The sequence below is a fragment of the Pectinophora gossypiella genome, chromosome 16, assembly GCF_024362695.1.
Source record: "Pectinophora gossypiella chromosome 16, ilPecGoss1.1, whole genome shotgun sequence".
Classification (NCBI taxonomy): domain Eukaryota; kingdom Metazoa; phylum Arthropoda; class Insecta; order Lepidoptera; family Gelechiidae; genus Pectinophora; species Pectinophora gossypiella.
In genome coordinates, this window is record NC_065419.1 from 11,390,494 (window position 1) to 11,405,568 (window position 15,075).

At 37.5% G+C, this 15,075-nt stretch overlaps 3 protein-coding genes across 5 annotated transcripts; 1 reads left to right on the forward strand and 2 right to left on the reverse strand.

Moving 5' to 3' along the window:
- Nucleotides 1-1,290: 1,290 nt before the first annotated feature.
- On the reverse strand, nucleotides 1,291-7,698 carry LOC126373828 (chromatin assembly factor 1 p55 subunit). Of its 3 annotated transcripts, none has more exons than XM_050020162.1 (10): nucleotides 7,467-7,698; nucleotides 7,138-7,318; nucleotides 6,826-6,941; nucleotides 6,326-6,530; nucleotides 5,746-5,820; nucleotides 4,426-4,608; nucleotides 3,904-4,021; nucleotides 3,154-3,293; nucleotides 1,632-1,809; nucleotides 1,291-1,426 (listed from the first exon to the last, which is right to left on the reverse strand). In XM_050020162.1, exons 1-10 carry the CDS (start codon nucleotides 7,492-7,494, stop codon nucleotides 1,334-1,336), a joined length of 1,317 nt encoding a protein of 438 aa, XP_049876119.1. In that variant the 5' UTR covers nucleotides 7,495-7,698; the 3' UTR covers nucleotides 1,291-1,333. The 3 variants fall into 3 exon arrangements, with proteins under 3 accessions (XP_049876119.1, XP_049876120.1, XP_049876121.1); XM_050020163.1 differs by having other exon boundaries at nucleotides 7,138-7,315; nucleotides 7,467-7,695; XM_050020164.1 differs by having other exon boundaries at nucleotides 3,163-3,293; nucleotides 7,467-7,691.
- A 418-nt stretch (nucleotides 7,699-8,116) lies between these two features.
- LOC126373877 (uncharacterized) lies at nucleotides 8,117-9,644 on the forward strand. The gene is made up of 2 exons (XM_050020230.1): nucleotides 8,117-8,242; nucleotides 8,317-9,644. The coding sequence occupies exons 1-2, from the start codon at nucleotides 8,131-8,133 to the stop codon at nucleotides 8,886-8,888; spliced, it is 684 nt and encodes a 227-aa protein (XP_049876187.1). The 5' UTR covers nucleotides 8,117-8,130; the 3' UTR covers nucleotides 8,889-9,644.
- Nucleotides 9,645-10,690: 1,046 nt separating this feature from the next.
- LOC126373872 (transcription factor A, mitochondrial) lies at nucleotides 10,691-14,916 on the reverse strand. Its single transcript, XM_050020223.1, has 5 exons — nucleotides 14,741-14,916; nucleotides 13,428-13,638; nucleotides 12,755-12,913; nucleotides 11,651-11,844; nucleotides 10,691-11,224 (listed from the first exon to the last, which is right to left on the reverse strand). The coding sequence occupies exons 1-5, from the start codon at nucleotides 14,812-14,814 to the stop codon at nucleotides 11,113-11,115; spliced, it is 750 nt and encodes a 249-aa protein (XP_049876180.1). The 5' UTR covers nucleotides 14,815-14,916; the 3' UTR covers nucleotides 10,691-11,112.
- Between the last annotated feature and the right edge of the window lie 159 nt (nucleotides 14,917-15,075).

A 15,075-nucleotide genomic window follows, 5' to 3' on the forward strand; every position in this document is an offset into this window, starting at 1 on the left:
CCCTTGATATGCCGAAACATTTACCGAATTAATTTAACAGATGGGAGATCAACTTGAGATCTGATTATGTAACTATTGCATAAACTGAAGAAAAAAGGAAACTTAGCAGCCGTATTTTGCAGTAAGCGTGCGACATACTGGCAACATCTACCCGAGGCAGTTACATTTACGTATATGTATGTATATGCTAGAGGTTGAGATCTATTATACAATGCAAATGGGATATGAAGGGGATTACACACATTTAATTGTTTATTTTATAAAGGACACGTGTTTATGTGATATGAAAAGCGATAATTTGTAAGCTTACTCTCCAGTTTCAGTCATAAAGACTGAATAATAGTGTTGCCAGGAAAAATACTCTAAATATTCATTTTTAGTGGAAAAATATAAATGAGTTTTATCTGTGAACTTTTTTTCTTAACACATCATTCACAACGATTCAACCTTAGTGCAGCCTACAAATTAAGCCTAACAAGTGTCCTCTATAAAAACAGATCGACAACGGCCTAGACTTACATTATGCCACGAAAATGAACATACGTTACGACGTAAAATTGCGACGTACTTTAGGCATCTGTCGCGCAGACACAATATGTCATTGGAACATCAAATCAACATCCACTTACAGCTAACTACGAACGTTCCCATTGCTGGAATCATCGCAGTTCACGCGATCAACTCCAACGGCTTCTATTTCACGGGGAAAAGTTTCGAGTATATAAATAAGTTTTTGAAACACACTGTCGGACGTTCTCTCAATTAACACGGGGTGCAAATATCGACAAGGATCTTGTGGCATATGGATGACATCGACAGAAGGGCGCTGGTGTGCGCCATTTGCATACATACTACATTTATTGAAACTGTCAATGCCGGTATAGCGGTTGTTAGACTAGCCAATCCGTTCCGTCCAATGCGTCAAGCTCATGGGCTCGGCGATCGGAATCGTGTAGTCTAATAGCAAATTGGTGGGCGTAATTATGGTAACCACGATCTCGAACGAGTCTAATAGCGTCGATTTTCGTGATGCGCGAGCCCATGACCTTGAGGCATCGGGCTGGATGGATTGGGTAGTATAATAACCGCTTAAGGTTACGAGCCAAAAGATCGTTGTCGCGGTCGTCGGGGATGACACTGGGGGTGTGGTGGCGCGTGTTTACATGTCCATGTCTGCGGAGAAGTCGTCGGCGGTGTTGCTGTCGGCGGCGGCGCTGACGGGCCGCGGGCGGGGCGCCGCGGGTGGGGCGGGGGCCGTGGGGGCCGCGGGGGCGGCGGGGGCCGTTGGGGCGGCGGTGGCCGCGGGGGGCGGCGCGGCCGCGCGCGGCGCCAGCTAGCCGTGGTTCACGTTCACGCCCGACTCCAGCTCCGACGCGGGCGTCTCCGGCTCCTCGTCGTTGTAGATGTTCTCCGCCATTTGCCATACCTGGTAACGATATTGATAACTTTATATTACATGGGAAATAATCTTTAAAGCCTGACCATAAGTTCATGAGCTCACTACTATATCCCAATTGGCGTAGTCAGAGGTACATCTGTCGCAAGATGAAATAAGTATCCTCACCTCACCGAGTTTTCAAAGGCTGACCTGATAATGTTGTAATACTAAAGATGCGAATATAGCACATTACCTGCATTATGTTGTCCTCGGAGACCGAGCAGATGACCCAGGGCTCGTTGGGGTTCCAGGAGAAGTCTGATATCTTGGCGGTGTGTCCGCCGTGGATGAACAACAGCTCGGGCGGGCCGTCTTCCGCGTCCTCCGCCGTCTGCTCCTCGCCGATCTTTGATAGGTCCCACACGTGCAGCCTACCCAACAAAATTTAAATTAAAAAATATCTTTCTTCATTTCCGTTCTCTTCTATCATGTGGGTTATGAGGTGGAGTACCAACCTCATCTACTTAAGATTACTGTTGAGCCGCCAAAGGCCCCTGACATAACTTATGTAACGTTTATGTAAGTAGTAACCGGCACCATCAGGGCTCACAAAGTGATTTTTGTGCTATGTTCCCATCGAGATTCGCCTCGGGATTCAGTTGATCGTTGGTAGTTGGTTTCAGTTGGTTGGGTTAGGGGGTGGGTTGGTTGGTAGTTACACTTTAAATCGTAGTTTTTTACATAACGAACATCTCGGCCGCCTAAAACTTCTCACAAACTGTACAGTCGAGGAAAAGTAGCTGCAAGAAAAACCTCGACACTAGACGTTCTTAAAAACGTGAACACATTTGGAATTATTACTTACTTTACCAATCAATATTATGCCACTGCTAAGCAAAAGTGTTCAAATAATAGTAAGATGTATTTTTTGGTATCGTAAGACTTTGGGTCATTTCGCCAAAATAATAAATGAATTGATGATGAACAAAACATCTTGAAGACTGAACGTCTAATAACTGTTCGAAAATTATAATTGTAGAATCGATTCTGTTCAAGCACTGTTTTGATGTCTAGTTAGAATGTTAATTGAGATTCTATGGCGTCGGAGAAGATAACTCAGCAAGCATAGATATAACTCATATAAGGCGACTTGACACCTTGAAATGAACCTCGTAACAGAAATGAAGTGTACAAAGTGCATAAACGAACGCTGCGCGCCGACAAGCGGAAAAAGGGTTGCATTCCTGAGACGTATCAAGTTGACTCACACTTGTAGTACATAACATGGCATCACGCCTGGATCCCCGTAGTGGTAGGCAGGTGTATAGTCTATACACCCACCGCCAGCTATGTTTAAGTCCCACTTAATAAGAGGCGAACCTATTGTCATTGTTCGAGCACAAACCACAGAAACCACGTGATATCAACTATCTATGTTCCAAACATGAATTGAAACTCATAAAGTCATATTCAGTGGTTTAGCTCGAGCCGGGATTCGAACCAGGGACAATACGATGTAAGTCACGCGTTCTCCGTACAGTCCTGGTATTTTTGAATCGTTCGTCCCCAACTCTGCGAATGTATACCTGTCTCATCTTGCAAATGACAAGTTCTGATGTGCTACGTGAAATGGGTATATACTTACGCACGCGAAGCGAAAAGGAACGATTCAAAAATAGTACTCCAATGTTGTTAAGGACTCCATCACTTGTATCACTTATAGTAAAAATCTAAATGTTATTTTAATTAAAGGTATAAGGTATAAAGTCCAGTACAGTCCATACCTCCTGTCAGTGCCGCTGCTCGCGAGGATGGTCTCGTTGTGCGGCGACCATTGCACCTGGAAGATCTCGTCCTTGTGCGACTCGAACGAGTGTAGCTTCAGCTTTAGGTTGCGCAGGTCCCATAGGGCCACCTGGTGACAAACAACAATAAAGTTTTAATCTAAATTACATAACATAAGCTCGCGATTATATCTCGGGGTTATCAGAGGTACATACATCGCGAGATAAAACATTCTAAGACGTACAAAATAAGCGTTTGTAATTTTTAAAATACTTATCCGAAAACTGTCAAGTAGGTAGTCAATTGGTTAGTTTGCTAGATCAAAGATAAATTATGAAATTCTGATTACTAAATATAAATCTAAAGGTGACAAAACATGTTTCCATTTTTCCATTTAACTTTTTTTTATTAATTTTAATAAAGAAAAATGTTGCAAATAAGTGCGATATTTTGTCACGTTTTTCTATGACGTCACTTGTTGCTTTTTCATACTCATAGTAATTTCGCGTTTCGTTTAGTAAATTCAAATTATTTATTTTCAGACACACGTCCATAGATGTTAGTAACAATGCAAACTTAAAGCTAGGGTTAGTATAAAACAGAGAAAATGAAAACTTAATAGAGGTGGAGCTTCAACCATCGCCGCAGCAATGGGGAGTCCTACTTATCAGCGAACACGTAACTGCGTAAAAAGTAATTGATTTGACTAGTTGAACACTACCGTATTGTATTGAACTTACAGTTTTGTCAGCACTGCCGGTGGCGAGGATAAACTCGGAGTAGGGGTTGAAGCTGAGGCAGTTCACTTCAGCGGTGTGAGCGTCTACTGTGTGCGACGGCTTTGAAGTATTGTTACACCTGGTCAAACATCATAATACTCATTTGAGAAGTCATGCAGACATTGATATTCTGAAAATAACTATTGGTGAACAAAAAGAACCTCACGCCCTGCTGGGATGGACAGTGCTAAAGTGGCCTATCGTGGACATATTAATACTTGCGTAAGTCAAAGTGAATGTACACATGACTTTTATCAAACAGATGTTTCTCCTGAACTTAGAATAAATTTGAAACATTGATTCAATCATTCATTGCCACCATTTCAAGTCCCAATGTTTTACTTTGCATCCACTTGCAAGCAGTCTGAAAACCATGATGCCAATCCTCTTTTGGGCTATCGCAGGATCAGGTGTCTTTTAAACCATGATAATGTTTCTTTCCTAGAGAGTTGGGCTGCCTTATTAAAAAAAAAGTTTCCTGACCTGGTATCCCAAATCATAAGCTTCTGGTCGTCGGCAACGGACCCGAAGAGCGACTCGTGCAGTAGATGCCAGGCCACATCCTCCACCACGGCGGTGTGGCCAGTGAACACTGACTTGGCCTCAATCACGCGGCCCTCCTTCGGTGTTGCGTTGATATCCCACAGACAAATTGTGTGGTCGTCACTGGGAGACAAATTATCATTTATTTGTTTCATGTATTCACCAATACACAAATGTTGTTAGATATACACACCCATAAAATAAAATATAGTCAATAAAGTGTATAGTATGCCTAAAGGCAGAACACAGAGTATTGGCCTACTGCTTAATCTAACATCTGGGGGGTTAAAATGGCCACATCCAAGCAATTCATCTAAGAAAGCAATATTGCAATTTGATATTTGCGCATATAAAAGTAAGTACGCAATGCAAACAAATGTCAAATAGCAATATTGCTTTCTTAGATGAATTGCTTCGATGTGGCTATTTTAACCCCCCTGTTACTATTTGTATTTACCTGTGTCACAATAAAGATTATGATTACACATGCATACACATCACATCACCATTTCATTACATTTATTATAGACCTACATTTAATATGAGAGTGGGCTGCTAATAAACGTGACATTTGTTACACAGATCATTTATTGAGTGTATCACAGAACATAATCATCTTACAGCACATGACTTTGGCTTTTGAATTTGAATGCTCCGAGGATAATATATAAAAAACTAATAATAGGAGAAAGTTGAAAATCAATATCACTCCCTGGGCAAATAATTGCTGAATCCTGACCTTATTTCACACCCATGTGCGTTTATATTCTGTTTTTTTCTAGGCAAAAGTAACTAAATGTTGTTTGTCTGTGTAAGTAAATGTTTATGTATCTCAAAGTTGGTCTAAAATATACATTTTATGACGAAATGAAATGACGTTTAAAAAATCGACAAAACATTTTGAGAAAAGTAGGTAGTGTCCTGCCCGTGCGCTTCCCTTTACCCGTCTCGGCGGGGGCACTCTCGTGCCCTCAGATTTAACTGTTGCTTCGAAAAAATGGGTACTCAAGGAATAATCAGTTGTTGGACTTCTGTTTTATTTCTTTTATGTGTCCTTTGTGCTCAATAATAAATAATAATAGGATACATGCATTTCAAATAGACCTCTAGAGCCTTCCACTTCAGCTGGTCTTATGTCAGTACTTGTTTGTATGTTTATATCTATCTTAAGTTTGTATCTACAGTCCAAGCATTTGTTTGAAAATGAAAAAACTGAAAACAAGCAATTTCAATGAAAATAAAATATATATAATTGCTTACCTGGCTGATAGTAGATATCCATTGAGGTTGGGGTTCCATGACAAGCCATAACCCTCCTTCTGGTGTCCTCGTAATCTGTGTAAAAAATAAACATAGTTTGGTTATTTACATGAATTGTGTCTATATCATCCTATGATTTATAAACCAGTTCACACTAGATTTCAATTAAGGGTACACAATATTTGTTGTATCTTCTACTCTCTTATAACCTTAAGTAAATAATACGTAAAGTAAAAGTAAGAAATTGCCACCTCTACAAGGCTATACAGAGATCGAATTACTCATCACCAAAACAAACTGGCCCGGAGTTTAAGTGACAACCACTATATGAGACGCCTAAAAAGGACGCACATATGGGATAACATACAGTAGCACCTTAATGAAGGCAGCCTTCTAATGAGGGGGCCTGTCCTGCATGTTAATAAAACCAAACCATCAAAACTGCTTATGGTCAATCGACCGATCGCATGTTTGGGCACAAAAATGAAAAAAAAAAAAAAAAAGTAAATAATACAAAAACCAACCATTTCTAATAAGAGGAAAAGTACCTACATACATGTATTAAAGTTAATCTCCTCACCTAAGATCTGGGTGGCATTCTCCTGAAGGCTCAGGCTTGGATGGGTGCTTGGTGTAGTCAAACACCAGCACATCTGATGATGGAGTCTTGGTGGCAATGACGCAGGGGTTCTGTGGCATGTAGCGGGCTCGGTTCACTTCTCCCTCATGGTTGATCTTGATCTCTATATCTATCTTGCCGGACACTGACCCGAAGCCACCAAATTCTGGAATTTGAAAGTATTTTTTATAGCTTATTTAAAAGTATTTATTATAAAGGAACAAATAATACCTTACAGCACAAGAACTACCTTAGGTGTCTACTAAATGAAATATCTAAATAAAGGTTTTTGTTATAGCTTATTAACATTGACTTTAGAAGAAATCCTTCAAAGATACACCTGAACACTTTCAAGGATACTGACCATGGGTCTTTGACCTTTCATTCATAATAGCATGACATTTGGGTAAGGGATAAACTCTCCTTGAATGTTAGTGTTGAGAAGATGAGGTTGTACATACCACCCTTATCATTGTCATAGTGGCTGGCATCAAACTGAGCGTCTTCATTCGGAAGCTGGACGCTGGCAATCAGCAGGTGGTTCTGTTCATCAGATGTGTGTGTGCCCAGGATCAACCTACACAACAAGTCATGAATTAAACATACCTTTCACTTATACATGCTGTAACGGTACTTCCTTTGTGAACTAAAATCTCTATTTCGGCTTAGTACAATATTTACACGAGAAAACAATGTCATTATCATTATAACAAAAGAAATAAAACTTATAAGTTACAACGCGCTTTGTTGTGTATCATGTGTTAATTTCGTACCTGTGCACAGAATAGTCCTTCCCCTCGGGCCTTGTGACGTCTGGAAGCCACTGAGCAGTCAGCGATGGCCACTCCAGAGCGTGTGTCATCACCAGGTCGTAGAGGAATGGAGTATTCTTCTTCCATATTTTGTACTCCTCGTTAATTACTCTCTCTTCCACCGCGTCGTCGAAGGTTTCTACTACAACAAACTCATTATAATACCACCGATACTCGCAACAACTTACTCAGATAACCAAAAAATTGCAACCAAGCTGTCAAGGAATTAGAAGCAGTGATGCTACAATATTCTAAGATACAGTGTGAAAGACTATCGCCAAAATATTTACCTCCGCCACCATCGCCTTTGTCTCCCATTTTTACGTTATTTGAGTTTCGCCGGAGAAAATAGCGAAATTACAATGAAATTTTACCGGCCTCGTAAAGGCGCCAAACAACTCCCTTGGCGTTGTGTTCGGTTCGGTTCGTCGGCGGAGCACTCTCCCGACAGCACACAAACTTCCGGTTATTGTATAAACTCAGAAACTGTATTGTTATTAAACTGCTTAAAATTCTTAAGTAATTATGCATAGAAATATTAAATTTTACTTCTACCTACATGTATCACTTATATGCAGTATTTTGTTACATAATATTTAAAAATAATAATTAGTGCTTGATTTGATACCCGGAATTCAGCACGTTTTTAATTTTTAATGTTGCCATTTTTGTCACTTACATGTTTTTTTTTTTCCAATCGTCCGTTCAACCGACCGATTATTATTTTAGCTGATATAATAATATGATTATGATATAATATAACATGGTTTCCATTATCAATAAGTTCAAACTTTTAATATTATGTAGTATGGCTCGCTGCACGAATGAAAGCGTTCTACTTCTAAATCAAGTTTCCGGATCTGGGAATCGGTTTACTGGATAAAAACACTTTCGTGAGACTGACATATTCTTTATATATGGCAATATTGTTTCCCATCTGTCAAATTGTCAAACATGGCTGATGCTGCAGCAGCACGTCGTGAAGCTCGCAGAAGAAGAATACTGGAAAACTCTCATAACAGGCTTAATTTTATATCTGGAAAAGCTAACGACGACTGTCCCAAAGGTAGCTTCATATATTATTATTAAATAACTATTGAACCCTAAATGTTTCATAACTAAAGTAATAATGTTTTTCAGAAACACCGAAAACTTTTTCGTTTACCGAACAGAGTTACGAAAATCTAGCCGCTTCAAGCAGTAACAGTTTCTATTTACCGCCTGTGAACAATGGCGTGGTCGTTCCAGAGGCTGAATCAGAAGAATTGTTTACTTTGTTACCCCATCAACAGTCTGATACGGCAGGTGACACTGAGATAGTAAATGACTTGGCAGCTTTCCTGACTCCGGCCTCTGAACCAGCTCAAACAAAGTCGTTATCGGAGAAAATCGTAGCCTATAAGTACGATGTAGTGATATTGGCCCTGATAATACAGTTACTGTACAGTTTGTATGCATTTGAGACTGCCTACTTTTTCCTCCCTCTCATAATGTATACAGTAACAAAACTTATATGGTTTCCAACAGAAAGTAAATCTAACATTGCCAATGCCTTTCTTCTTATGAATGGCTTCTCTGCGAGCAAAGTACAGAAATTCATGAATATCTCTCAATGGGTTGGTGTGATTTCCCAAGATGTCTGTGTGTATTTATTCACTACAATTTGCATACAATCGCTAGGTATCATGTTGAGGAATAATGTAATTACCTAGTAACAGCTACATTTTTACTTTTTATACAGATTTAAGGGCATTGCATTGACTGAACAGTTAACACTAGCCATCTAGCAATACGATAGAAAGTTCCATAGTTTGATTGCTTGTGCCTTCCATAAGTGAGACATGACATGTGTGCGTTTTAGTCACATAATGCCATTTTAGTTTTAAATAGGGTCATATTTGTACATAAATTATTAATGGGAAACTTTAGTTAATTTATTAGAGAAATTATTTTTGCTCAATGCTACTGTCATCTATGCCTTATTTGTATTTTCTTTGAATTGGTAATAAAAAATATTATTTTTTGTTTTAAAAGTCACAAAAGCTCCTTTATTTTCTGCATTTAAATGTATTTATTTTCAATGTTGGTAACTAATACATGAATAATAGTGGGTTGTTGAGGAGAAAGTATATCAAATTTATACCAAATTACATTTTATAATTCCAATTTTCACTTTCTGTACTATGAAATAGAAGCAATTAAGTAATATTAGTAAAATAAAACAGGATTTCATTGACTTTCTAGTCTTCTATACATAATTTATTTTCTTCTGAATATAAATAAATACTGTCCTGTTTTATTTGGCTAATCAAAATGACCATATTAAATGTAAATTACCTATTAACTATTTTCATATTGATAGAATTGATTATGGCTCAGGCCGTCTTGCAATTAATACTCTCAACACATTCTTTGTATCAAGTGAAGTATATTTTTAAAGAGTTGAAAATATAAGTGACCATATTGTTCTTCTTTATTTTATTTCACCTACCCCTAAATTTCAGAGGCAGTACCCAAATGAAAAACAATTTTCATCAACATTTTTTTAATAAAACACCAGAGCATTACTTTTTACTGTGTAACAAGTTCCTATAGTAGATCATAGTCCTAAAGAAGCAAACAAAAATCGTCCCTTTGACCTGGTTTGACAGAAGTTCTCTCTTCACTGGGAATCCAACTGAAATTGAAGTAAAATATTTATGTTTTTAATATATAGACAACAGCCTAAACTATGGTACAGCTTCATGATCCATGTGTTAGGCCAGGTATACACAGCTGCTTGACTAAGACCAAAAATAGAGTACCTCTACGCCTTATTGTGAAAGAGATATATCGGGAAAATGTACTGGAGGGTCATTTTTAACCCCCTACAGGCCATATCAAAGCAATTCATCTAAAAAAGCAATATTTCAGTTTGACATTTGTGCATATAAAAGTACCTAATTGTGCGCAATTTTGCAAACGAATGTCAAATGGGATGGGCCTTTTTTAGCTTTTTAGCCTTGTTTTTACCCCCTGTTCTGGCAGTTGTCCACAGACATCTAATACTTTTACATGTCTGTGTAGAGCAGTTGTCATTCTACATTAACATAGAAAAAAAAACAAGTCTGTGTTAAGTTGGCAACTCTGAATAGTAAGAATTTGTAATAACATATTGACTGATCTGATGATTGGCGACGGCAAAGAAAACTGTTATGATGCACTATACTTCCAGCATCCGCGGCACGGAACATACCATCTACATAGACGCAACAAGTAATGCTATCAGCGCCCTATTGGGAATACTCTTGAGAATATTGACTCGGAATACTATCTACACTCAGATTACGCACCGTGGTTTGCGGTTTGAACTACAGACAATACTACAAGTACACGCATATTATTTATTATATATGTACAGCTCTCCGGTCCGCGGAGGTCCATGTTGCTCTATGGTACAGCAAGATGATAAATGAAATTACAAACTTATAACTAAAAGTGAACAAAAAATAAAGGTTGAATAAAATAAACAAAAAAGTACTTAGTAATAGTTTACTACTGTTTTGAGAGAAGCATCTAAAAATCTTAACTTACAAATAATACATTCAAAATGCATACAACTCATTTATAACAAAACAATAGACATGATTGATGATGGCCACAACTGATAGAAACGAACAACTAAAATTTGAAGAAGTTTTTAATGCTACTCATGATTGTCTTACTTTCTTTCCCGTCACTAGGTTTTGGACGCATCTGAGGTGCCTCAGATTTCTTTTCACCCGTGCTCTGACGTCCTGACTCTTCCTTCCTTGGGGGAACAACTTCATTTGTTTGTGGCTTCTCTGAACTAGTAGAGTATGTCTTACTAATACTTTGTACATCTTGGTTATCCTTATCACTAGGGAAGTCAATGGTGGTTGAGGAGTCGATGGTGACGTCAGAGCACCCGAGTTCCTATTGGGCCTTCTTCACTGTCTTTGTTTTGCTCAGTCGAATGGGTTTCGTTCTGACCAAATCAGCACGGCCAATTGATATCATTTTCAACTCCCACGCCTCGATGTCTTTTCTGTAAGTAGATAAAGCTATTTTAATCAACTAGATATTGGAATACTCGCAGTATATCGCACTCGCGACGAATTTCTCGTTAATTTGTATAGAAGTGTGAATTCTGTTCCTACCACAACTAGTCTTTTCCACCTAAATGATGAAACATGTGACTTCAGATAAACAAAATTCCAGAGTAGTTTCTTCAATAAAGCTATGCAAGTTTTTGAGTGAAAGCAAAATGGACGTAAAAGTAGTTTGTTTCTACATGGATTTTTCTAGCTAATTTCTAAGATGAAAACTGGGCATTGTTTCCATAATCCATTCCAGTAAAGATTGTATGCATGTCATGCTAAGTACATCATGTCAATTTATATGTCTGTGTATATCTAAGGTTATAATATCTGTGTCTGTGGTAATGAGTAAACCAATAAAAAAAACGCCTTACTTATATTTAGTCATCAAATCCTGTGCTTGTTTCTCGAACTTGACTCGTTCACTCTCCGGCAGCTTGGTCCAGTCTTGTTTCACCTTGGCCTGGAATTCTTTCAGCTGTTTCCCTTGGAATGAGTCTTTTCTTGTCTGCATGTACAGGAAGTATGAAGACATCGGCTTTTTTGGTCGACCTAACTCTTTGTATTCCTAGAAAACAGATTTGAGACAAGTTATTTCATTTATTATTGCTATTAGTGTGTTCTACGGTATTTAGTGCGGCACTTTTTCTGCAAGAATGTAGAGCACAATGATGCCTAGCCTTTGCCACCAGGTAGCAATAAGATGGATAACAAAATTAACTGCACATAGGATGTATCCACATGTAGGTATTACAGTAAGGTGTCTGTTAAAGTCGTGTTGCGAGTTGGCGACACACATACTCAGTACTATATTTCATCATAGTCCAGTATTCTGAATTTGAATATAATGTAATTCCCACTACTGGATATAGTAACTATAATCTTTCTTTATAGGGTGAGGATACTCATAACTTTAGCTTGCCTCTTCTATCTCCTACTAACAACCTTTCCAACTGTCTCTCCTGGGGGGTTAAAATAAAAAAGCAATATTGCTATTCGACATTTCTTGACATCCCACTTACTTTTATATGCATAAATATGAAATTGTATAGTTTCCTAGGTCAAAAATAAATTATGAAAGACTGATTACTAGACAAGAACATGTCTAAAGGTGACAAAAAATGTTTCCTTGTTCCTATTTAACTCATTTATGAATTTTAATAAAGAAAAATGTAATAGGTAATATGTACGACGTTTTGTCACCTTTTTCTATGACATCAAAATCAAAATATCAAAATAGTTTATTTGCTTTAAATAGTACATCAATATATAACCTCGTTATTGGGACTTCCTAGTAAGCCTCATTTAAAGACCTGTCATCACAGGTTGCTTTTTATATCGTGTTTTGATGTTTAGTAAAAAGTAAATGATTTGACTAGTTGGAAATTACCCTATTGCAGTATTGCTTTTTAGATGAATTGCTTCAATGTGGCGTTTTTAAGCTCCCTGGTTTGCCATTAGGTTACTTATTTACTTACAGCTTTAAGTTTCCTCTTCTCTTTAGCAGTAGCCATTTCTTCCTTAACCCTCCTGATGTCTTGCTTCTGTTGGTCTGTGAGAGATGCCTCGTACATTGCCTTAATCTTCTTGTAGTCCTCCAGGTCTTTCTCATATTCCTTCACCATTTGTGATTTTGTCTGTAAAAAATGTTACATTGTTTTCAATTAGCTATAATTTTTTCTAATTTATTCTATGGCAGGAATAGCTGGATTCACTGTAAATATGGCAGTACATATTGTCCTAATATCTGGGCAGAATCACTTGATAACACACACACATACATACCTACCATAAACTTTTCCCTAGTTCTAGTGCACAAGATACTTCTCTAAAAATAACAGAATAAATCTTGCTGGTTTAGTTCCAGTGTTCGTTCAACAATACTTAAGGAATACTAGGGAAGTATTTAGGTATACTTAATATCTTAATGTTTGTTTTCTCAGATAACATTCAAAAAGAAAATTTTATTATTCTAAAATTTTTTATATACCTACTTAGATACAAAAATACAGAACATACATAGGTACATAAACTCACGCTTATTTCCCACCAGGGTAAGCAGGGAAAATGGAATTCTATTAAAAAAAAATTGTCTCGCTATTTTTCTTTCCTTTTTTTTCAAAAATAAGAAGCCCTTATAAGATAGTTTACCTCAGCATCTAACTGCTGCCAGTGCTTCGAGCTCCAAGCAATGGCCTCTTTTGATGTGATGCCTGGAGTTTTAGCCAACAGGGCTGGCCTCATTTGTTGCATGAACTTGAAGAACGGAGTCAACGGTCTTTTGGGCTTCTCTATGCCCAGCTTCTCCTCTGGAGACTTCCTTGAGTATGAGCATGCTTGGATCGGGCTAAGCCAGTTTGATCTATGGAGGGCAAGTAATAATTTAAATTGGTGTTTTGTCATCTTCATACAGTGTTCTTCTATCCATAGATATAGGTGTATTATATTCCAGAATGTCTGCTAAGTATTGGCAATTAATTAGGTATGAAGAGATAAGCACAAAATTATGTTAAGTCTTTTTTACATTTATCACATTTTAATAAGAATAAAAAAATACAATACTAGATAAATGTTGAAGGACAAATTCCTAGATAAATAAAAATAAATTGCTGTTATTTTAAAACTTCTAAATTTTTACCGATGTTTTTAGCACCTGGGGTGACCATACCAGCCTTTCACACAACAGTGCTTTCACATAACTTTTAGGCAAAGATAAATAAAATAAAACCTTGCAAAACAGCAATTGAGTCCTCCGTTGCCAAGGGAAATTACATTATGAGGATGAATAACACTAATCCTGTTTGTGTTTCTTGGTAGAGTGTGACCAGAACAAAGATATTAGAAGGAAATTATTCCACCAAAACCTACATGGAGGAGAGATTGGGTGCCTCTTGTCAGATCCAGTATCTGTAGCGGCAAGCCTTGAATATAATTACTGTACGGTGTCTCTTAGGAATAACAATCCCTGAACAGCATGGTGTAGTGCTGTAATGGTGTTCTTTTGTAAAGTGATGATTTGATCATCATTAAACGCTGTAAACTATGAGGCTGGCATAACCACCAAGAGTGGCTCAAGCCTCGATAAAAATTAGATAAAAAAAAACTAATTCTGTAGTTGCTATGACACCATTTGAAGATCTTTTTTTTGCTTTTAGTGAAAATTATTATGGTTAGATATTAGCAACATTTCATAAAAATAGCGAGACCTTGTTACTATGAGCGCATTGTCTATTTTCGTCGCAATACGCCGGGCGACGCGTAAAATATAATGATGGCTTATTTACGTGGATTCCTCAAGTTTGTTAACCCCTACACGCGCCATCATTACAGAAACATAGTTTATTATAAACGTACATTTACATTTCATCGTCCATTAGAACATAATTCACGTTCATTATTCAAAATAGTGGAAAATACATTTAGTAAACAATTAAAAAACTGAGCGTCCTAACCTCAACACTTACCTTCCGTGTAGAACAGTTTTGTAGCTCCCTATTACTAAATTACTCAAACGACACAACTGAGTTATCGAAGACATTGTTTTGGTTAAGAATTTAGAAATTAATTCTTAGTTTTCTCTTGTTACTCATGGAAAACGCCAAAAAAAATAACGCATTCCCAAAAACGACAATTTTAATGTGACAGATTTGTTTTTTATATATATTTTTTTTGGACAGGGTTGCCAATCGTATAACTTTTTTCCTCCTAGGTAGGGTAACTAAAATATACTACTTTGGCTTCGAACCTAAAATAAAACAGTAAATAAAATTGTTCTAATAAAACAAGAAAAAAAAGCGTA